This window comes from Acipenser ruthenus, chromosome 24, assembly GCF_902713425.1.
Source record: "Acipenser ruthenus chromosome 24, fAciRut3.2 maternal haplotype, whole genome shotgun sequence".
Classification (NCBI taxonomy): Eukaryota; Metazoa; Chordata; class Actinopteri; order Acipenseriformes; family Acipenseridae; genus Acipenser; species Acipenser ruthenus.
The window spans coordinates 9,890,736-9,915,136 of NC_081212.1; the positions used below are offsets into that span (position 1 = coordinate 9,890,736).

A 24,401-nucleotide genomic window follows, 5' to 3' on the forward strand; every position below is an offset into this window, starting at 1 on the left:
AGGAAATATGTTGAAAAATATACAGCTACAGCCAACACAGAATACAGCAAAGGTAATATGTTTCTTGTAAACACTGCAGGGGATTCTGTAGCACGTAAGATTTAGTTTGTGGTGATAATTTAATGAGCCCCCAATCTCGAGACAAGTAAACATGTACACTGCTGTGCAAAAGTATAGTTACTATATATATAATCGATGTTAAGAGCATCAACAATTTACTCAAAGCCTCCACTAGTGTTTTCCACTATTATAACAACTTTGACTTATTAATACACCTTAGTTTGGGTGAGAAGAAACCAAGCTTGTCATTTAGCAATCTTCAATTCATATTGATCAGAATCTTCAAAAACTCAAAGTTAACTATACATGAGCAGCTAATATGAAGTGTTGTAGTAGCTAATCAATCACATTTACCCAGTGGTTCTCAACAGTGTGGGGCGTGAGAAGCCTCCAAAATAATAATAATAATTTAAAATATATGTGACATGACGTTCTGTAGATGGCGCGGGTTGATTCTATGGTAGTATTAAAGCAGATTGATTCTATGGTAGTATAAGACTTGCACAGCAGTGTATTTGGATACCTTCTCAAGACACGCCTTTAGCTATGTATAAACAATATTTTACTATAAAATGTTCTAGGGTGTTACCACAATATCCTTCCATATCACCATCAAAACTATATTCATATCCAACTGCAATCAAAAGTTAGACTTAAACATTGAATATATATTCTACAGTAATCATAGAATTCTGGCTATAAATGTGATTGATTCATTCGGCATATGATTTAGACAATATTTAACTTTGATTCAATTCAATGTTATCATATATCACTGCTTGTGTCAACATACAAAAACAAAACAAAAAATCTTGTTGAAAGTAAAAACTTATTTTATTAAAGTTACGAAAGTAAGAGTAGATTGTATCAGATTGTAGTAATTAGTTTTCAATGTATAATCAAGTATACTAAGTATGTTCAAGACAAATTAACCATATATTAAGTTGTAATTAAGATTCTAAATATATTCAACATTCAACAATTCATTCATATTCGATCATGTAATTCAACATAGGTTAATATTACTTCATACTCAATTTAAACAGAATTAATCATACAATGGATTTATGCATGATGAGTTGTATTGTCTTTTGCTTTGCTCTGAGAGTCCTTGGAGGGAATGTTTTCCACGCTGCAAGCATTTTTATAACATTTGAAAATAGGTGTATCTCTCTGCTTATTGCCATTCAACTCGTTGACTCTCCTAATCATTCCATTTGTAAACTCTCCATCAGGTAATTTTATTGGCTGTTTTGAATGTAAGCAGATGACATCATAACTTCATCAAAAAGACACCTCCCCATCTTCATTCAAACAAAGGATCGTAAATGCATTCAGTTAAAAATACTCTTTTGTGAAATAACTTTTCCTAAGTTATTAATTTTTACTTAATAATCACATTTCTATTTTCCTCATGTGATTTCACACAATGCAGTACCAAAATAAATCATATAAGTCCTATAGTTATCAATTCTCCTGAATGAAAAATTACTTACTGTAAAAACCTTTCTATAAGTCTATTTTCTTGGTATTTTTAGGGGGTCCTAAAAAGGGGGGAGCGACTTATACACCGTGACCTATAGGCTTTTTCCTGAAATTGTTGTCTCAAAAGGGGGGGGGGGGGACACGACACTTATACACTGGTGCGACTTATACACCGGCTTTTACGGTCATTTTTAGTGATTTAAGTAAGTTTTTTAATACACTATATTTTCTATGTTTGTAAATTTACGAGTTCACAAGAATATTGTTTTTTAAGAGTTAACATAAATCACCAGCGAAGCCAATGTATTTTAATTACAAACTGAACCATATCCATCGTTTACCAGATGGCAGTATGACACCATTTTGTCCAGCTTTCGTATTGAATGTCCATTCGGAGACATGATGTCTCGTAGCTAGGAATTTATTGTCACAAGTGTGAAACGCTTTGTTTGAAGCTCGATACTTAGTTCTGATAACAATATAACAATCTGAATGCTTAACAAAGTCAAGCCCCTAGCTGATCTTCACAGCAGAAGACTTTTGTAAAACAGACAGAAACTAGTTCAATTTATAATTTATAGTATCAATTTATAATCCACTTAAGTCTGGCTGACCAACACAGCAGGGAATTTTCTCTAAACAAATTTCTCTGGTAATCAATGAGTTTGTCTATCTCTTGTTAGAGTCATCATAGGAATACATTAATGGGCATATTCTCATTTAAGCAAATATAAATTGTACTTTTTACATCACATGTTTTCAATTCAAGTGGTAAGTTGTCTGTAAAACTTGCTAATGATAAGTACAGTGCTCCCTCGCTACAAGGCTCTTGATTATAACGCGACTCGGATATAATGCTCCTACAGCATGTCCCCCAATTCCCTATACTAGTGATTCATGCAATATTTCTACAGTAAATACAGTACCGGTGTTGTTCAAACTGTAAACAACTTCTCAGTCTAACTTCCGTTTCTGTCTCTCCCTTCTGATACAGTGTCTGAACTGAAGAAAAGCTGCGCTGGCACTTTATAACACAGACATCTTATTCAGCATTCATTTTATAACTAAATAAATATTAGGCCTATTACGTGGTTATCTTTCGTAATGTATTTCTTTTTTTGCTGTGGAGGAGCTGCAGCTTTCTCCGGGAGATGAGACACTTCAGCTTTGCTTCAGCCCTGCTCCGGCAGCCGAACCTGGGGTGAGCCCATTCCCTCTTCATCTCGCCCGACCCGTTTTCCTTCTTGCACTTGGTTTGCTTGTCTGTCGCTTCGAACTGAACTCCTGACTGCTGTTTAGCCAGGCTATTTATAGTTTAAAAACTGCTAATAGTATATATATATTTAAACCTAGTTTTATTCTCTTAATGGCAGATTCGCCACACAAGTAAAGAAAACAAATGCTTCCAGGTAACAATAGCAATTTTTTTTTTTTTTTTTATAAATTTAGTCGTTGCCAATTAGTTTTTTTTAATTATTATTTTCTCCCCAATTTGAAATGCCCAATTATTTTATTATGCTCAGCTCACTGCTACCACCCCTGCGCTGACTCGGGAGGGGCGAAGATGAACACACGCTGTCCTCCGAAGCGTGTGCCGTCAGCCGCCCGCTTCTTTACACACTGCGAACTCACCGTGCAGCCGCCTCAGAGCTACAGCGTCGGAGGACAACGCAGCTCTGGGCAGCTTACAGGCAAGCCCGCAGGCGCCCGGCCAGACTACAGGGGTCGCTGGTGCACGGTGAGCCGAGGACACCCTGGCCGACCTAACCCTCCCTCCCCCCGGGCGACGCTTGGCCAATTGAGCGCCGCCCCCTGGAAGCTCCCGTCCACGGTCGGCTGTGGAATAGCCTGGATAGAGTGCATCCTGCACTCTAGCGAGTGCTTTTACTGGATGCGCCACTCGGGAGCCCCAACATTAGCAATTTTGTTTCGTTATATTAGTGGCACTTCCTTTTATGAAAGTAAACATTCTTGAATTAACATAAATGTTTAAATAAGAAAAATATATATATGTATACAATATACAAATTACAATAGGTGTATATTTATACTCACGTTTGTTCTGGGCACCCTCTAGAAATTTAAAAACTCGGCACACATCACACTGTCTAGGTTTTTTTTCTTCTAAACTCAGTGACAGACTAGCGGTTGTCATGCTGCTCAATTATAAATTTGATCAATTACAAGCATTTTAAATATTTTGTTTTTACAGACGATAATCGATAGCTGAAAATGTCATTATCAGCCGACCCTACTTACACGGCGCCCTTTCTGGTCGGGAGGGAGACTTACAGCTCAGATTCCTTCTCCCTGTCACAGAGGTTGAAATGGGGTGCTGTTTGACTTGCATATCAGCCAGCTATGCCCAATGTATTGTGGCAGAGTTGATCTCTGCCTGGAAGAGATGTGTTGGTGATTGGCAGGGAGAGTGTTAATTTTGGTCCTTGCCAGAGAAATGTGTGTGGGTGTGGCTGTGCTCACACAGCCACAGGTGTAATCATTCGTGTGAAATGAATTGATGTTACCTGCCTGTTGTCGGAAGGGATTTAAACAGCACCAAGTCTCTGTGAAGAGATGCTGTCATTGTGAACAGACCTGTGTGGTGGAAAAGGTAGTGTGAAAACCTTTTTGTTTGTATTTGTGAAAGTGTGTTATTTTGTTTTACTGGTAAATGGCTTAGCCATCCAGTTTTAGTTGAAAAAAAGTTTAAGTAAGCACTCCTAAGTGGAGTTAAGTTTTTGTTTTGTTTTGTTTTGTTTTGGTTTGTCTTATTTCTATAATTAATAAAATCGCATGAAAGTGCTTGAAAACTTCAAATCTTGTGTCTGGGTCTTCTTCGAAAGGGCTATTGAACCTTTAAAACCAGAAATCTTTTACAGATAAAGATACATGGAAATCTTATTGAATTCACTGAATCATCTTTAGTAAAAGACACTATATACATGATATTATTTTCTATTCTAAAATCAAAAGTATTAAACTTCACTGAAATAGTTTGCTTCATAATTTTCTGCTGTACTAATTTCTTATGCATAAGTATATGCTGGCAGAGCAAACAAGGGTAGTGGAAGGGGGGGGGGGGGTTATTTTGTATTGTTTGGGTTATGCAGCACGGGTTATTTAGAATGTATTTGAGCACTGTTGTTTCAGGTTGGCAGGGAAGAGTTAATTACCTTCCTTGCCAAATCACTTCAGGTGCAGACTGTGCCTCCGCTGATTTGAATAATTGTTTTCAAAACTATTGAAAACAGCCGAAGCATGAAGGGCAGACAGTTTACAGCAGCCAGGAAGAAACAAAAGCAGAAACAAAACATCACAGAAACTTGTTTACAGCTAATAAAAAAAGGAGAACACTGTCAATCTGATGCATTTGACTTATTATATTAGAACCTTTATTCTGTTTCATGTGTTTTACTATATGTTTTTACAACATTTATATATCAAGAAACGAGTGGATATAAGTATATACTATTTCATTTCAACTAAATGTATCGGGTACATTTTTTTCCTTATTACTGATAATAATGAAATGAGTAACTATTTATAAATATTTATTCTGAGAATTAAATTGAGTAGTGTCCATTATTGCTTATACTGAGAATAAACGTGTATTATGTCATTGCAATCACTCAGGTGAAACAATGTCTTGTAATTTGCCCAAACATCAATATTTTTCAACAAAGCTTTCAGGAAGTATTGTAAGGTCCCTCGGGTCATAGAATAATGCATTTTTATACATGTATCTCTAGGCAGAATACATTATAAAAATTACTTAACAAAAAAAAAAAAACTAAATATTGTGTTTGAAAAAAAAAGCGGAAAGTTTGTATGGCTTCTGAAGTGCTTTAAAATTTATAAACTATATATATATTATAACAACCTTGACTTGCATAAAGAAGGAAAAACATTGAGTGAAATAGCTTGCATCACTTGATTTTCAAGGTGTGGTATCCGAAACATAATCAACAAAAAGGAACACAAACAAAAAGGAATGATCAAAATATTAAATAAGGGGCTTTAAGTCTAAGTTCTAAGATCAATCAGCTACTAGGAAAGTTGGTCAATTTTCTTATGTGTCTTATTATTTTTCCCTCATGTTTCTTGTGAAGGTAAGGGCTTACATAGGAAGAAAAAGGCTAAATATGTCCTGTTGTGTGTTTTTATAGTTTTGGAACTAAGACTGCTTAATGTCTTTTGAAAATATTTTTCAAAAATCGAATTGATACATTTTTCTATTCCTACAAACCTATTATTATTATTTTCGCTGAGCTGCGCCCCCTGCCGGTATCTCCATGCGCATTGCAGTTTCAGGGAGGGTGAAGTTGAAAGAGCGCCGCGAGGTCACAGACATGGCAGCCTCCATTCAACAACATGAGTTGTGTGCTGTCTGTAGGGAAGCCGTCCAGCTCGTAATGAACGTTATTTTATAGAGGTGAAGATAAGGAGAGGAACCGGGAGAAATCGAGAATACCTGAGAGCTACTGCTGGCTGGACGAATTCAAACAAGGTACTGTATATTTAACAAATACGTTTTATATGAATTCATGTTTACTAGCAAATAGCGACATGACACAAAGAGGGAAGCATGTAAAATATATGATTTATATTATTAATGATATATGTACAAGGGTGCATTGGTCACAGCACCGTACATTTAAATGAGCTAGTAACAAAATAACAGTCAAACAAAATATTTATTTAAAATAATCACGATGCCTGCACACACTTCTGTAAATATGACAATGTGTTATTTAGGGCAGCGGTTCTCAAACGTCGTGGCACTGCGACCCCCTTAAATTAAACCAATAAAAATGACTTTGCGACCCCACTGCCCCGTGTTACTGCAGAATAGTTAGTATTGAGAAGTAAAACATGCACTACAAGGCAATATCAACAAAACGAACATATAACCATTGCTTATTTTTACAGCCAACAGTATAAAAAAATAATACATTAAAATGACATTGCTTACGTAATGGGAGGGGTGAGCGTGCATGGATGAACACAAATGCTTGAAACGGGGCTCCGTGTGGCTGAGGTAAAGGAAAGGTCATCTTCAACAGTGAGGCGGGTCCTGTACTTGTGTTACAGTGAAGTGAGTGCAGAAGAACCTGATTTGCAAAGGCAGGTAGACGGGAAAGGCAGGAGCGCTTTCAGAGCTGCATATGATAACTCTGGATATTCTTCTCCAACAGAAATTCAAAAGTTTGCAAGAGGCTGCTGAGAAAATCTGAGTTAATGAAACGTGGATGCCTTGTAATATGATAAACATTTAAACAAAAGTCTTTATTTAGCGATACGGTACATTTATGTCGTTTGTTAACTATATCCATTACAGGGTACTTCCCAGGAATTCTGTACAGCCGGGCGGCAGAACATTATAGCAGGGAGCACTTTTATGTTTTTAACAAAACAGTACTCGCACACGATTGGTCACCATCATTCATAAGTGTCGCATGAAACCTGAGTGTAATAATCCAGCACCGCTGCACTTAAGCATTTGTATGTCAGCTGACAAGTGTTCAGCTGATATCCCATCACATCTTTCTTCTTAAAGGCGTACAGCCTGTATATATGAACCCCCAATATCTCTCACAAGCACCTGGGTACATGTTGTTATGCTATCACAACAAAAGGAATACACTTTATTTTTTTGGTGCATTTGTATAGCTATTACATACTATATATCACCTTACAGTACAATAATACGACAACAAATGGACTGAATGATAATACCCGAAAATAATCTTAATATCTTTTTAATAAAGTAGCCGGTGCAAATATAGTATTAAGCGGTGGATTGTGCCGGTCACCGGATTATTTTGACCCCCTGCATTCATTGTCACTATTTGCTTTGAAAGTAATTGGTTATTTTTTAGCAATCACTTGTAACGTTTCAGCTTTTCGAAGTGCTTAACGCAGAAAACCCACACCTTCAAATCACTGATAGGTCTTGACACAACATTTAACCAAACACACCTGTCATGTGGTTCCAAGATTTTGTGGTCATGTGGTTCCAAGAGGGGTACAGATTGAGAGAGAGTTGGGGGCTGTGTTACAGTATAGAGGGGTACAGATTGAGGGAGAGTTGGGGTATTAACTTTATTTAGCACAAATTATAATATATCAGATTCTGACAGTCTGTTTTTTCCACCCATCTGTATGTCACACCTACATTTCTGCATATGTGTTGAACCACTTGTCCTGTTGTCATGAAACTTGGTGTTAACGTTATTTTAACCATTGAGAATAATCAGATTCTGCGGATATGTGAGTGTGTTTCCCTGTTCATTCATCCATGTGTGAGTCACACTCAAAGTGTTTTATAGATTCTGAGAATTGCTTATTAAATTGTGATTAAACATTTAACTTGCTAATTATTTACTACTGTACATTAATGTTGATATATTACATGGCATGGTCATCAGCCTTTATATCATGCTGATATATGTGATTCTGAATGTACAGCCGTGGAGAGAGATGGGTGTCACTGACAGACTTGTTCTTCTTTGCAGAGCAGTCCCAGAGATGGCTCTGTTTGTCCCGAGACTACGTCCGTGTGTCCGGCTAGACCTTCCCCTGGGGCGCTGGGGCTCCACTGCTCCAGAGAGGGGAGTAGGGCGGCCGGTGTACCAGTACGTGGGGGAGCGTGCGCAGAGGAAGGAACGTGTCTTTGTCTGGGGGTTCAGCTACACAGGAGCCCTGGGCATCCCCAGCTTTGTGGTGCCTGACAGTGGCAGAAAGAAACCCAAGAAATACCAGCTCACCCCTTACAGACTGGAAATGCACCAGAAGGTAAGAACATGGGGATCTAATAATAAGTTGCAGAACACCTCCTAAATTCCCCCAATGTGACAGTTTAAATAACTTAGTGTTACAGAACCCCCTGCAGTGTTTACAAGGCATGCATTACGTTACCTTTGCTATATCGCCACTAGGGGTGTGCAGAGAACCCATTACTCATAATGGTACTCAGTTTTACTTGGATGACATCATTGGAAGCAGGCGGGGCTAAAACCAGAAGTGTTGAAATGCATTTCTGGCTCTGATTGCCACAAAAGCCTGAAATGCCCCCCCAGATGAAATCCGACATGCAGACTCAACTCTTTCTTTTAGTCGGCTACTGAAAACCCACCTGTTCAGAGCTGCGTCAAACTTTCTAGGGTGCTGCGGTGAGCGTTTTAATAATACAGTAACTATAGCAACAGGGCATGAAGTTAAGGTCATGAAGGCCAAGACAATGTTGCTTTCTTTGGGCGTGAAGATTCAGGGGCACCAAGGCAGTTCTAGGGGACAGAAAGGCAAAATATAAATCCAACCCAAGGGCACAAAGGCAATTTCATACTCATTCATAAAACAAAAAATAAATAAATACAGAGAGCCTATTATGTTGATTAAATGTTAATTCAAACAAACACAAATCAATCTTTTCTAAGTGATTCACTAATTGTTACAAAAATAAAATATTGGTCACTTTCCCATTGTAAAAATAAAATGGTATTGTGACAGGATAGCTTTGTGGTGACATCAGACCAGAATGCAGGAAGAAAAACACACAGCCTGTACTGCAGGAACAAAAACACACAGCCTGTACTGCAGGGCAAAAACACACAGCCTGTACTGCAGGAACAAAAACACACAGCCTGTACTGCAGGAACAAAAACACACAGCCTGTACTGCAGGAAGAAAAACACACAGCCTGTACTGCAGGAACAAAAACACACAGCCTGTATTGCAGGAAGAAAAACACACAGCCTGTACTGCAGGAACAAAAACACACAGCCTGTACTGCAGGAACAAAAACACACAGCCTGTACTGCAGGAAGAAAAACACACAGCCTGTACTGCAGGAAGAAAAACACACAGCCTGTATTGCAGGAAGAAAAACACACAGCCTGTACTGCAGGAACAAAAACACACAGCCTGTACTGCAGGAAGAAAAACACACAGCCTGTACTGCAGGAAGAAAAACACACAGCCTGTACTGCAGGAAGAAAAACACACAGCCTGTACTGCAGGGCAAAAACACACAGCCTGTACTGCAGGGCAAAAACACACAGCCTGTACTGCAGGGCAAAAACACACAGCCTGTACTGCAGGAACAAAAACACACAGCCTGTACTGCAGGAACAAAAACACACAGCCTGTACTGCAGGAACAAAAACACAGAGCCTGTACTGCAGGAACAAAAACACACAGCCTGTATTGCAGGAAGAAAAACACACAGCCTGTACTGCAGGGCAAAAACACACAGCCTGTACTGCAGGGAGAAAAACACACAGCCTGTACTGCAGGAACAAAAACACACAGCCTGTACTGCAGGAACAAAAACACACAGCCTGTATTGCAGGAAGAAAAACACACAGCCTGTACTGCAGGAAGAAAAACACACAGCCTGTACTGCAGGAAGAAAAACACATAGCCTGTACTGCAGGAAGAAAAACACACAGCCTGTACTGCAGGAAGAAAAACACACAGCCTGTACTGCAGGGCAAAAACACACAGCCTGTACAGCAGGGCAAAAACACACAGCCTGTACTGCAGGAACAAAAACACACAGCCTGTACTGCAGGAACAAAAACACACAGCCTGTACTGCAGGAACAAAAACACACAGCCTGTACTGCAGGAACAAAAACACACAGCCTGTATTGCAGGAAGAAAAACACACAGCCTGTACTGCAGGGCAAAAACACACAGCCTGTACTGCAGGGAGAAAAACACACAGCCTGTACTGCAGGAACAAAAACACACAGCCTGTACTGCAGGAACAAAAACACACAGCCTGTATTGCAGGAAGAAAAACACACAGCCTGTACTGCAGGAAGAAAAACACACAGCCTGTACTGCAGGAAGAAAAACACACAGCCTGTACTGCAGGAAGAAAAACACACAGCCTGTACTGCAGGAAGAAAAACACACAGCCTGTACTGCAGGGCAAAAACACACAGCCTGTACAGCAGGGCAAAAACACACAGCCTGTACAGCAGGGCAAAAACACACAGCCTGTACAGCAGGGCAAAAACACACAGCCTGTACTGCAGGGCAAAAACACACAGCCTGTATTGCAGGAAGAAAAACACACAGCCTGTACTGCAGGAAGAAAAACACACAGCCTGTACTGCAGGAACAAAAACACACAGCCTGTACTGCAGGAAGAAAAACACACAGCCTGTACTGCAGGAACAAAAACACACAGCCTGTATTGCAGGAAGAAAAACACACAGCCTGTACTGCAGGAAGAAAAACACACAGCCTGTATTGCAGGAACAAAAACACACAGCCTGTACTGCAGGAAGAAAAACACACAGCCTGTACTGCAGGAAGAAAAACACACAGCCTGTACTGCAGGGCAAAAACACACAGCCTGTACTGCAGGGCAAAAACACACAGCCTGTACTGCAGGGCAAAAACACACAGCCTGTACTGCAGGGCAAAAACACACAGCCTGTACTGCAGGAACAAAAACACACAGCCTGTACTGCAGGAACAAAAACACACAGCCTGTACTGCAGGAACAAAAACACACAGCCTGTATTGCAGGAAGAAAAACACACAGCCTGTACTGCAGGGCAAAAACACACAGCCTGTACTGCAGGGAGAAAAACACACAGCCTGTACTGCAGGAACAAAAACACACAGCCTGTACTGCAGGAACAAAAACACACAGCCTGTATTGCAGGAAGAAAAACACACAGCCTGTACTGCAGGAAGAAAAACACACAGCCTGTACTGCAGGAAGAAAAACACATAGCCTGTACTGCAGGAAGAAAAACACACAGCCTGTACTGCAGGAAGAAAAACACACAGCCTGTACTGCAGGGCAAAAACACACAGCCTGTACAGCAGGGCAAAAACACACAGCCTGTACTGCAGGGCAAAAACACACAGCCTGTACTGCAGGGCAAAAACACACAGCCTGTACTGCAGGAAGAAAAACACACAGCCTGTACTGCAGGGCAAAAACACACAGCCTGTACTGCAGGGCAAAAACACACAGCCTGTACTGCAGGAAGAAAAACACACAGCCTGTACTGCAGGGCAAAAACACACAGCCTGTACTGCAGGAAGAAAAACACACAGCCTGTACTGCAGGAAGAAAAACACACAGCCTGTACTGCAGGAAGAAAAACACACAGCCTGTACTGCAGGAAGAAAAACACACAGCCTGTACTGCAGGAAGAAAAACACACAGCCTGTACTGCAGGAAGAAAAACACACAGCCTGTACTGCAGGAAGAAAAACACACAGCCTGTACTGCAGGAAGAAAAACACACAGCCTGTACTGCAGGAAGAAAAACACACAGCCTGTACTGCAGGGCAAAGGTGCGGGGCGCGGTGTTTATTTAAACACAAAAATAAATCAGATATTTAAACAAAAAAACACTCTGTGCTCACAGAGAATTATAAAACAGGTAATCAAAAATAATCATGAACACAGTACTACCATATAGGTCAGGCTGGGCAATCGCCTTCACTGTTCCATATTGTATCTGTTTTAGTTTTAGTTTTGTTTTCTCTCTCCTCTCGCTCTCCCGTACTCTCCTCTGTACACCCACCCCGGAGTGCCAAGAGCTGCAGGTTTATATGGAGGTGACCATCTCCCGATGTAGCAACAAATTAATCACTTAATTAATTTGGGAGATGGCCACCTTCTGCACAAGGTTTTTAATTATTCCTGGCAGAGGACAAGCTGCTTACCTCGCCTCTGCCAGAACACATTTAAATAAAAACAAAACAATAACAAAACAACACGGCTATGTCGTCAATACAATTTTAAATAAATACAAATAAACAACAACACGACCCTCACCGTCATATCTACACATAATAATAATAATAATAATAATAATAATAATAACAAACATATACACAAGCTGGGCTTTTCTCTGCCCCTTCTTAATAATGTGCAGGGCGCTCTCCTGCTGCCCTGCTACAGGTATGAAAATATCCAATTTAAAAACAACAAACTTTCATAATGAGAAAATACAAAGGGTAATTTGGGTATTTTTACTAAACTCGTCAGCCTGTTAAGAGCTAAATGTAGCGCTTGTCTGTGTCCTGTAATTAAAGCTTTTTTAAAACGCTGCATGCCAGCGGTTTCCAAAGCTTTCTTCTAGGGGGGGCACTTAACAGGTGGGACATTGGGTGGTGGGCGGTATAATAAAATTCACCTACAATTAAACACCAATATGTGCAATAAATATAACATGGCCATGTTATAAATATAACATGGCCTCCTCTCATTTGTAAACATTCTTATGTTCAAAGACATGGCATTTTATAATCCCCAACCCCGCCTACTCCTAACAGGATTAAGTATTCATTAAACACTTGCACCTGGAATTATTTTATACAAAAATAAACTCTTATTTAACATTCACAGGCCTACTTTTACAATAAAATATTCATATATTTTACATTATATGTGCTTCTTCTCATTTATACATATGTGTTTAACCTGCATGGATACCGTCTTTGTTTAGAAACACAGCCGTTAAACTATATTGTTTACTCATTATTATCATTCTCATTATTATTCTTTAGTCCTTAACTATTACTAGTAAAGACTGAAAATTAGCATTACCCTTCTCTTGGAAGATTGGTGAACATATGGCTGTAACAAACCCTTGCTCCCAGGGCCGACGTAACCATCCAGGCAGAACAGGTGACCTGAGGCGGCAGCAAAAACGGTACATTAATTACATTCTATACTTCACATTTCTTTAATCGTAAAATGTTCAACATCTTGAGACGGTAGACAAATAAAATGAGATCTAATATAAAAATATAAACACTAATTCCACAAAACACAAGCTGGTAACACAGCGCCTAATCAAAAGAGAACTTTATTATTATATCATTATTATCGATCCTCATTACAGAGAAACAAAAGTTCCACGCAGATTGTTTTAAATGTGCTCTGGGTGCATCATAGCGCTGGCCAGCGCCAGTATTCAAGTAGGCTGTAAAATTAGGTCAGCAATTGTGTCACGTCGAAGGTATTTTATCACTGTAACATAATGAAATTAGAACCATCGACCACATTATGTGTAAAAGCTTCTAGATAATTGATCCAGGGTGAAAAACGTCAATCCAGCGTTTTTTTTTTTTTTGTTTGTTGTTTTTGTAATCAGGACGTACCTGGTGCGTTTGACTGCATAGAAGTGGTTAAAGAACATATTAAAGTAGCGGATTACACAAACACAGATTTCTTTAATCCATATTTGTACCAGATATTAAACTATTTAAAACATGTGTTGCTTTCAAACTGCACATTTATGACCTAAATAAAGAACATATGTGTATGGCAGAGAAAATGTAAGTAACTATTTTGTTAGCTACAATTCCTTTACAAATCCTCTCTCTGTGCCAATTTGTGACCCCCCTCTCTCTCTCTCCAGATCTCCTGGGCTGCCTGTGGTTATGGGTTCACTTTGCTCTCTCTCTCTCTCTCTCTCTCCAGATCTCCTGGGCTGCCTGTGATTATGGGTTCACTTTGCGCTCTCTCTCTCTCTCTCTCTCTCTCTCTCTCTCTCTCTCTCTCTCTCTCTCTCCAGATCTCCTGGGCTGCCTGTGATTATGGGTTCACCTTTCTCTCTCTCTCTCTCTCTCTCTCTCTCTCTCTCTCTCTCTCTCTCTCTCTCCAGATCTCCTGGGCTGCCTGTGGTTATGGGTTCACCTTGATCTCTCTCTCTCTCTCTCTCTCTCAATTCAATTCAATTCAATTCAATTCAATTCAAAAATGCTTTATTGGCATGACGAGAGCGCTCAGGTATTGCCAAAGCTTTTATAATACAAAACAGAAATAATAAAACGGAAATACAATTACAGAACCTAACAAACACAAAAAAACATTGTTCCCTTCCCTTTGAATGATATAACTCCCTCCCTCCCTCCCTCCTCATCAACAGTAACCCCTGGTCATGTATGCAGGGTGTCGCACACTGTCCCTCAGGTTGTGGCAGGCAGACACATACTGTGCTGCTAGATTTGCAGTTCGCTCCTCCTCTCCTAGAAGGATGGGGATTTTACTCGATATGGAGAGGAGGTTAAACTCTGCCATTTGTTTTTTGAATTGGGGGATATATCTCTCCCGTATCTCTGTGTATTTTGAGCAGGACAACAGGAAGTGCATTTCTGTCTCTACCTCTCCCAGATCACAGTGACCGCACAGCCTTTTTTCTTTGGCAATCCAGGTTTTTTTGTGCCGGCCAGTTTCGATGGCCAGGCTGTGGTCACTGAGTCTGTACTTGGTCAGGATCTGTCTATGTTTTGTGTTTTTGACCCTGACCAGATATTCTGCCAGGGTAAATTCTTTTTTTAGGGCCAGATAGCATTGTAATTTATTGTGTGATTCAATTTCGTTATTCCAATGTACTTTATAATTGTTTTCCAGATTTAGATTAATTAGTTTCATTTTTTGTGCTGGGAGTTTTTTGTTGGTGGTGTTCTGAAGCTCGCTGGTATTAATTTGACTTATTTGGCTGAGCTTCAGTACCATTCTACTGAGGGGATTCTCTTGTGGGGGCTGTGAGCAGCTCCGCAGTGCAGTGTGGTGGTAGGACTGCGGATCAGCCTGCTGTAGATGGACCCAGTAGTTGAGCGCTCGTTTCTGTATGGAGTGGAGTAAGGGGAACTGGCCCAATTCAGCCCTGCAAGCGCTATTGGCTGCACTCCTGTGAACCTGCAGAAGGTGTTTACAGAATTCCAGATGGAAATTCTCTATGGGGCTTTGATCCCATTTTTTATAATCAGGGTTCATAAGGGGACCCCATACTTCACTACCATACAGAAGGATTGGCTTTATTATGCTGTCGAAAATTTTTAGCCAAATTTTTATTGGTGGTTTAATTTTGTATAGCCGATTCTTTATTGCATAAAAAGCCCTGCGCGCTTTATCTCTTAATGCATTTATAGCCAGGTTGAAGTTCCCAGACGCACTGATTTTTAGACCCAGGTAATTGTAGCTGGTGCTATGCTCCAAGGTGTTGTTTCCCAGGGTGAAGTGGTACCTGTTTCCCTGAGATCTGGCTTTCTTCTGGAATACCATAACTCTGGTCTTGTCCAGGTTTACTGTCAGTGCCCATTTCTGACAGTACTGCTCCAGCAGTGCCAGGCTCTGCTGCAACCCCTGTTCAGTGGGTGACAGCAGGACCAGGTCATCTGCATAGAGCAGGAATTTGATTTCTTTGTCGTGTAGAGTGATGCCAGGGGCTGCAGACTGTTCCAGCACCGTAGCCAACTCGTTGATGTAGATGTTGAACAGTGTTGGGCTCAGACTGCAGCCCTGTCTCACTCCACGCCCTTGGGTGAAAAACCCTGTTCTTTGGTTTCCAATTTTCACACCACACTTATTCTCTGTATACATTGACTTAATGATGTCATAAATTTTACCCCCTACACCGCTCTCAAGAATTCTAAGGAATAGACCTGGATGCCAAATTGAGTCGAATGCTTTTTTAAAATCTATAAAACAAGCAAAGATTTTTCCTTTATTTTTTTGGTGCACATGTTTGTTTATTAGGGTGTGTAGGGTGTAAACATGGTCAGAGGTGCGGTAATTTGGCAGAAATCCAATCTGACTCTTACTCAAGACATTGTGTTCGGTAAGGAAGGCCAGTATCCGGGCATTAATGATACTGCAGAACACCTTCCTCAGATTACTGCTCACACATATGCCTCGGTAATTATTGGGGTCGAATTTGTCTCCACTTTTATGAATTGGTGTTATTAGCCCTTGGTTCCAGATGTCAGGGAAACAGCCCACAGCCAGGATGAGGTTGAATACTTTGAGCAGGGCCTCCTGCATCCTGGGGCTGCTGTGTTTCAGCATCTCGTTTATGATGCTGTCGGGCCCGCAGGCTTTCCTGGGCTTGAGGGCTTGGAGCTTTTCTTTTAGCTCTGGTCCTGTTATTGGGAAGTCCAGTGGGTTCTGATTGTCCTTGATTTTGGTTTCCAATTTGTTTAGTTTTTTTAATATTGAATTTTGGTCTGGATTTAATTCGTTTTCGTCTAATTCTTGATAAAGTTTATCAAAGTAATTTTTCCAAATGTTACCATTTTTGATTGCCAATTCGTGACTAGTTTTTGATGTGTTTAATTTGTTCCATAGTTCCCAAAAGGAATTTTGCTCTATGGATTCTTCAATTTGGGTTAATTGTTTGGACACGTGTTCTTCTCTTTTCTTATTGAGAAGGTGTTTGTATTGTTTCAGAGCCTTGCAGTAGCTGAGTCTCAGTTCAATATTGTTTGGCTCTCTGTGTTTCTGGTTTGACAATTTTCTTAATTCTTTTCTGTTTGTTTTACACTCCATGTCAAACCATTTTTCATTTGATTTCTTTTTAGAATTAGTTTTTTTCTTGTTTGTTTTCTTGAGTTTTGATTTTGTTGCTGTTGTTTCGAATATAAAATTGATTTCTTTGATGGCTGAATTGATTCAATTTTTGTCTAATTTAAAAAATTTAGTTAGAAAGCTGTTTAGCATACTTTCTATTTCTGCACTATGAATTGTTTGTTTATATTCCTCAGCACTGCTTTGTGTCCACTTATAGGCTGGTTTAAGACCGTATAATTTGGCGGGTGGGGTCGGGTTTGAATTATTTAGCTTTGGATTCGTTTTTAGATACAGGACTGTTTGGCAGTGGTCTGATAGGGGGTTTTGTTGCCGGACTATAAATGCATTAATAGATTCTGGGTCCATGTCTGTGATAGCGTAGTCCACTACACTATTACCTAGAGCAGAGCTGTATGTATATCTGCCCTGAGAATCCCCTCTGATCCTGCCGTTAATGATGTACAGACCCAGGCCTTTACAGATATGCAGTACCTGCTTCCCACTCTTGTTCACCACACTGTCAAAACTATTCCTCTGTGTGGTGATGGGTGTGTGGTACAAAGAGGTCTGCTGTCCAATCACATGGCTGTTCCCCTCTGTGCTGATGTAGTCGACCTCTCTGCCGGTCCTGGCATTGAGATCTCCACACAGCAGCACAGAGCCCAGGGATTGGAAATGGCTAATTTCTGATTGTAAATTTTGGAAGCACCCCTCTCGGTGGTAGGGGGAGTCAATTGGTGGCATGTAAACTGCGCACAGGAATGTGTCAGATTGGGATTGGATGATTTTTTTTTCAATTTTGAGCCATAAATGTGTCTCTCCTCTTTTAATGGGAGAGACAGTGTTTTTAAGTTCCTCTTTGTACCACACAATGATGCCCCCCCGAGTCCCTGCCACGTTTGATGTGGGGGTTCTTTAGGGAGGGGACTATCAGTTCCCTGTATCCATTGGGACAGTGTGTGGACACGTCCGCACGACTCCATGTTTCATGGAGGATTATTACCTCCATGTTATATTTACAAAGTCTGGGTCTGTGCTCTTCATTCCAAAGGTTGAGGAGCACAGACCCTGGATATTCCAGCTACTTATTTTAAATGATGCCATTTTTATTAACAAAAAATCTATGGTTTATAGTAGTAAAGAAATAAGAAGTGACAAAGTTTTACATTTTCATATTTAAATTTGGTTATGATTTATATATTTATACTATATTATTGTTATTTTCCTTAATTTTGTGGTATACAGGTGATACATTAGCTAATTAGCTTAGTGCAGATAAGGTTTAGGAGATGTCTTATCTCGTTCAGCTCCGTGCTGGCGGGGTTTCCTGGCCGGCGGGACACGGCTGCAGCATAGCTGTGCTGCGGGGGCTGGGGGGAATGCGGGTGACGTGGGGGTCCCTGGCGTCGCTCCTGCTGATTGGCAGCTCTGTGGTGGGGGCGTGGCCTGGGGGGCTGGATGGAATGCGGGGGGCGTGGGGGTCCCAGACGCTGCCCCTGCTGACTGGCAGCTCTGTGGTGGGGGCGTGGCCTGGGGGGCTGGGGGATCCTAGGAGCTCGGGGGCGGCTGGGCGTGCTCCTGGTCTCGGTGTAGGGTGTGCTGGTGAGCTCTCGGCCCAGGGCGATGTCCTTGAGGGATTTAGCAAAAAGCTTCATGCCCTCCCTGTTGAGGTGCACCTGGTCGTACATGTGGTGGGGCCTGATGTGGTGGTGGTGTGCCAGGTGCACGCTGGGTAGCAGGGCGCAGCCCCGGGACACCTCTGTGTTTATGCTGTGGATGATGTGGAAGGGCACGTCCGCTCGGGGCAGCAGGGTGGACACGATGACTTTGGCGCTGGGGTATTCTCTGGCTGCTGTTTCTGCCACCTGCCGCAGGGATCTGGCCACATCTCCTCTGTCTGCACGCAGGTTGTTGGTGCCGGTGTGGATCACAATGTATTTCGGGCTCCTCTGTCTGCTTTTGGACAGGATTTGCAGGGCGCTCTGTGTCGTTGGGCACTTGATCTTGTCGACACTTCGGCCAGGGAAAAGCCGTCTTTCGTCCAGGTACCTCCCGTTCAAATCTATTAGGATGAGCACCTCCCTCTCTCTCTCTCTCTCTCTCTCTCTCTCTCTCTCTCCAGATCTCCTGGGCTGCCTGTGGTTATGGGTTCACCTTTCTCTCAATTCAATTCAATTCAAATTGGCTTTATTGGCACGACAATAAAAATAATTGTGTTGCCAAAGCACATACATGGCATAACCGACTCAAATATACAGACAAATAATTTTTTTTTTATTACTAACAGTATCCCTCCTCCCTCTATATTAATACAGTAAACAGAATCCCTCCCTTCCCCTCTATATCAAACAGTACCCCCTTCCCCCCTCTATATTAAACAGAATCCCCCTCCCTCCCTCTATTAAACAGAATCCCCCTCCCTCAATTAAACAATACCCCCTCCCTCCCTCCCTCCCTCTCTCTATATTAAACAGAATCCCTCCCTCTCTCTATATTAAACAGAATCCCTCCCTCCCTCTCTCTTTTCCCTCTCTAGTGTGACGTGTTCACGGTCTGTCCCTCAGGCTATGACAGGTCTCCACGTATTGACCAGCCAGTCTGGCTGTGTGTTTGTCTTCCCCCAGCAGGATTGACAGCTTCTGGGTATCACACATTTTTGGGAATTCTGGGACTAAAACACAGAATTTGGGGAAGAAAATGTCCCTTATGTTTTTATATTTTTCACACTGTGTCAGGAAGTGAATCTCTGTCTCGACCTCTCCTGTCTCACAGTGACCACAGTGCCTGTTCTCCCTGGCCAGCCAGGTTTGCCTCTGTCGGCCTTTTTCAATGGCCAGGTTGTGGTCACTGAGCCGGTATTTGGTCAGGATCTGCCTCTGCTTTGTGTTTCTGACAGTTACCAGGTAATCTGCCAGGGTGTAATTTCTATTTAGGGTCCGATAGCACTCTAGTTTGTTTTGTGTTTTAGTATTTGTATCCCAATGGTCCAGATAGGAGTGTTTCAGGTGTTTTGTAATTTGGTTTACACTAATTGGAATTGTTTTTGCAGTGATGTCCTGAAGCTGACTGATGTCAGTGTTGCTCAGCTCAGTGAGCTTCAGGACCAGCTGGCTGAGGGGACTCTTTTCTGGGCTGAGCTCTTGGTATTGCAGGGCTTTATGATGGAGTGAGTTTGGGTCACTAGTTTTTAGATGAATCCAGTATTTTAATGCTCTTTTTAGGATGTTAATAATCAATGGATAAAGGCCTAATTCAGCCCTGCATACATTGTTTGGTGTTTTTCTTTGTAATCTCATGATATTTTTGCAGAACTCTGCATGCAGGGTTTCTGTGGGGTGTTTGTCCCATTTTGTGTAGTCCTGGTTGGTGATTGGGCCCCACACTTCACTGCCATAGAGAGCAATTGGCTGAATTACACTTTCAAAAATTTTGAGCCAAATTTTGACGGGGGGATTTATATTGTAGAGCCTCCTCTTTATGGCATAAAAAGCCCTGCGTGCTTTCTCCTTTAGTGCATTCACTGCCAGGTTAAAGCTCCCTGATGCACTGATGGTCAGACCCAGGTATGTGTAGCTGCTGGTGTGCTCTAGGGTGGTGTTGCCTATAGTGAAGTGGTACTTATTTCCCTGAGATCTGGCTTTCTTCTGGAATATCATGACTCTGGTCTTGTTCATGTTTACTGTCAGGGCCCAGGTCTGACAGTACTGCTCTAGCAGTGCCAGGCTCTGCTGCAGCCCCTGCTCTGTGGGTGACAACAGGACCAGGTCATCTGCATAGAGCAGGAACTTGACTTCAGTGTCATGTAGAGTGAGGCCAGGGGCTGCAGACTGCTCCAACACTGTGGCCAGCTCATTGATATATATGTTGAACAGTGTTGGGCTCAGACTGCAGCCCTGTCTCACCCCACGCCCTTGTGTGAAGAATTCTGTTCTTTTGTTGCCAATTTTCACACTACACTTATTTTCTGAGTACATTGATTTTATGATGTCATATACTTTACCCACTACACCACTTTGAAGAAGTTTAAGAAATAGTCCTTTATGCCATATTGAATCAAATGCCTTTTTAAAGTCTATAAATTAAGCGAATATTTTTCCTTTATTAGTTTGATGGACGTGTTTATTGATTAGGGTGTGTAGGGTGTAAACATGATCAGAAGTGCGGTGTTTTGGTAGAAATCCAATCTGACTTACTCAGGACACTGTGTTCGGTAAGGAAGGCCAGTATCCGGGCGTTAATGATACTGCAGAACACCTTCCCCAGATTACTGCTCACACAGATGCCCCGGTAGTTATTGGGGTCGAATTTGTCTCCACTTTTATATATGGGTGTTATAAGCCCTTGGTTCCAGGCCTCAGGGAAATACCCAGCTCTCAGTACAAGATTGAGGAGTTTGAGCAGGGCCTCCTGCAGCTTGGGGCTGCTGTGTTTGAGCATCTCAGCGTTGATGCTGTCAGGTCCACTTGCTTTTTTTGATTTGAGGGCCTTGAGTTTATCATTCAGCTCCTCCACCGTGATTGGGGTGTCTAGGGGGTTCTGATTGTCCTTAATACAGGATTCTAAATTTTTTAGTTTTTCACAAATGGCATTTTGAGTTTTTTGTTCTTTGTTTTGTATTTCTTTGTAAAGGTTTTCAAAATGTTTTTTCCAAATGTTTCCATTTTGGATGGCCAATTCTTCTTTTTTTGTTGAATTTAGGTTGTTCCAGGTTTCCCAAAAATGATTTTGGTTTATTGACTCCTCAATTTCGCTGAGTTGTTTATTAATATGGTCTTGTTTTTTATTTCTTAGAGTGTGTTTGTATTGATTCAGTGCCTCACAGTATCTGAGGCGTAAATCTGGGCTGTCTGGATCTTTATGTTTTTGATTGGATAGCTGTCTTAGTTTTTCCCTTCTAGTTTTACATTCTTCATCAAACCACTTTTTTTTGAATTTATTCTTTTGGTTGTTTTTCCGATTTACTATTTTTAAATCAGATTTTTCTGCTGCTTTTCTAAATATGTTATTCAAATCTTTTACAGCCAGAGTTACTCCTGTTTTTGTGTGTTGATACTGTGTGTTTTGAAATGTTTGTATTAGGGTTTCTATTTCATTGGTGCCAATTGCTTCTTTGTATATTTCTGTGCTGTTTGGAGCCCATCTGTAGGAATGGTTTAGATTGTACAGCTTACAGGGCTGTGTCTTTGTGTTGTTGATCTGCTCTGTTCTTTTTATGAACACAGTGATTTGGCTGTGCTCTCTCTCTCTCTCTCTCTCTCTCTCTCTCTCTCTCTCTCTCTCTCTCTCTCTCTCTCTCTCTCTCTCTCTCTCTCTCTCTCTCTCTCTCTCTCTCTCTCTCTCTCTCTCTCTCTCTCTCTCTCTCTCTCTCTCTCTCTCTCTCTCTCTCTCTCCAGATCTCCTGGGCTGCCTGTGGTTATGGGTTCACCTTGCTCGCTCTCTCTCTCTTTCCAGATCTCCTGGGCTGCCTGTGGTTATGGGTTCACTTTACTGTCTCTCTCTTTCCAGATCTCCTGGGCTGCCTGTGGTTATGGGTTCACTTTACTGTCTCTCTCTTTCCAGATCTCCTGGGCTGCCTGTGGTTATGGGTTCACCTTGCTGTCCTCCAGGACATGTGACCTGACCAAGGTGTGGGGGATGGGACTGAACAAGGACTCCCAGCTGGGCTTCCAGCGCAGCCGCAGAGAACGCAGTGAGTCCCAGTGCTCATCTCCCAAAGAATACTTTCTGAAGCCTATAACTAGGCTTGTTCCTTTTGGACGTTTATTTTTCAGAGACTCACAAAATGCCATAATAAATCACTCGCCTTTAAAATTGTACTGGGGTTCTTCATTGTAACACCATAAAACCTAATTATACAACAGATTGTTGGTGTGTGTGCCTCAGTGACGTGGCCCCTCCTGTCTCACTTTCTCCCCAGCAAAGGGCTATGAGTATGTGCTGGAGCCTTCCCCAGTCCCCCTGCCTCTGGACAGACCTCAGGAGACCAGTGTGCTGCAGGTGGCGTGCGGTCGGGCCCACTCCCTCATTCTTACTGACAACGAGGGAGGTAAGGAGGGGAGGATGGGTCAGCAAAGATACTACAGCGGGTTCTTGGGGTCTTTAGCCTATTTTCTGTGAAACAGTAATACAGTAGTGGTCATCACATTACCAAAAGAACATGGTGGTCCTGGAGAGAGCTGTGGTTGTGTACTTATTTGTGTTGTAATATTCAGTGTGGTTGTGTTCTTATTTGTGTTGCAGTATTCAGTCTGGGAAACAACTCGTATGGACAGTGCGGAAGGAAAGTGATAGAAGACGAGGTGTACAGGTACAGCCATTCACTGCCAGCCATTGCTTTACATATTGAATTGAATGTATTTTTGTAATTGTAATTAGTGCTGGAACAAATAATTGAATATTTGAACAAACACCCTGTATTCAGTGGTAAAAATGTTCCTATGCATTCAGAATTCAGAAATGATTGCTATGGAAACCAGTAAGCCATGTCTGAAATAAATAACAGCCATTCTGCTGCTGAGAAGAGTGTTTCTTTGCTATCTTTCATAGGTAATTTGAGGTATCCGGTCTTTTTTTGTTCCTGAGAGCTTTTTTTACTGTAATGTGGTGCGAATGATAACGACATCCATATCATTCAAAATTAAAGAACATTCAAACTTTTGTTTCAATTTTGAAAGAATATTCGAACATCAAAAACATGTTTGTTCAACTCTAGTGTTAATATATCCTGACACCACATTCAGCAAAAAGACAGTTTGTACATTAGTTACTAAATCTGTGAATAAAGGCAGTAATATAATGAAATATGGACGTCGCAACACTTAACTGCGCTGTTACAAGCGCTGGAGCAGAGACGGAAGAGGGAGGAGAGACAGAGGGAGGGAGGAGAGACAGAGGGAGGGAGGAGAGACAGAGGGAGGGAGGAGAGACAGAGGGAGGGAGGAGAGACGGAGGGAGGAGAGACGGAGGGAGGAGAGATACATGCCGCTGATTGAGAGGGTCAGACTCGGAGGCACACCCCAAGTACCAGCAGGACCCGTGATGGCGACCCCTAAGACACGGCTGCAGAAGATGGCGGCGGAGGATGACCCGGAGGCGTACCAGGCCATGACCAATGAGGAGGCTAACCAGTACGACCTGGTCAAACAGGCCATCCTCCAGAGTCTAAATATCACAGGGGAAACACATCGGGTGAGGTTTTGGGAGTACCAGAGGCCACGGGAGACCACTGCTATGCTGATGATACCCAGGTATATTTGTCCCTAAAGCCAGGAATTTCTCCTGCCTGGGTGTTATTAGCTACTTGCCTTACAGACATCAAGCATTGGATGTAACAGAATTTTCTAATGTTGAATTCAGATAAACAGAGGTTATGCTAGTGGGATCACAGAACCAACTAAAAGGAAATGTGGGATTACATGAGCTTGACCCTTGCAGTCTCTCATCAAAACTTAAACTAGAAATTAAGAGTTTGTGGGTCATCTTTGATCCTGAGCTATCATTAGGGAAGTTATTAAGGTATC

General features: G+C 41.6%; 1 protein-coding gene across 1 annotated transcript in view; it reads left to right on the top strand.

Moving 5' to 3' along the window:
- The first annotated feature begins 5,872 nt into the window (after positions 1–5,872).
- Positions 5,873–24,401, top strand: part of rcc1l (RCC1 like) — a 38,377-nt gene continuing 19,848 nt past the window's right edge. The window contains exons 1-5 of the mRNA XM_058998360.1: positions 5,873–6,052; positions 8,061–8,340; positions 22,441–22,570; positions 22,799–22,927; positions 23,122–23,188. Of these exons, the coding sequence (XP_058854343.1) occupies positions 8,074–8,340; positions 22,441–22,570; positions 22,799–22,927; positions 23,122–23,188 (593 nt within the window). The 5' untranslated portion in view covers positions 5,873–6,052; positions 8,061–8,073. The remainder of the gene's footprint in view (positions 6,053–8,060; positions 8,341–22,440; positions 22,571–22,798; positions 22,928–23,121; positions 23,189–24,401) is intronic.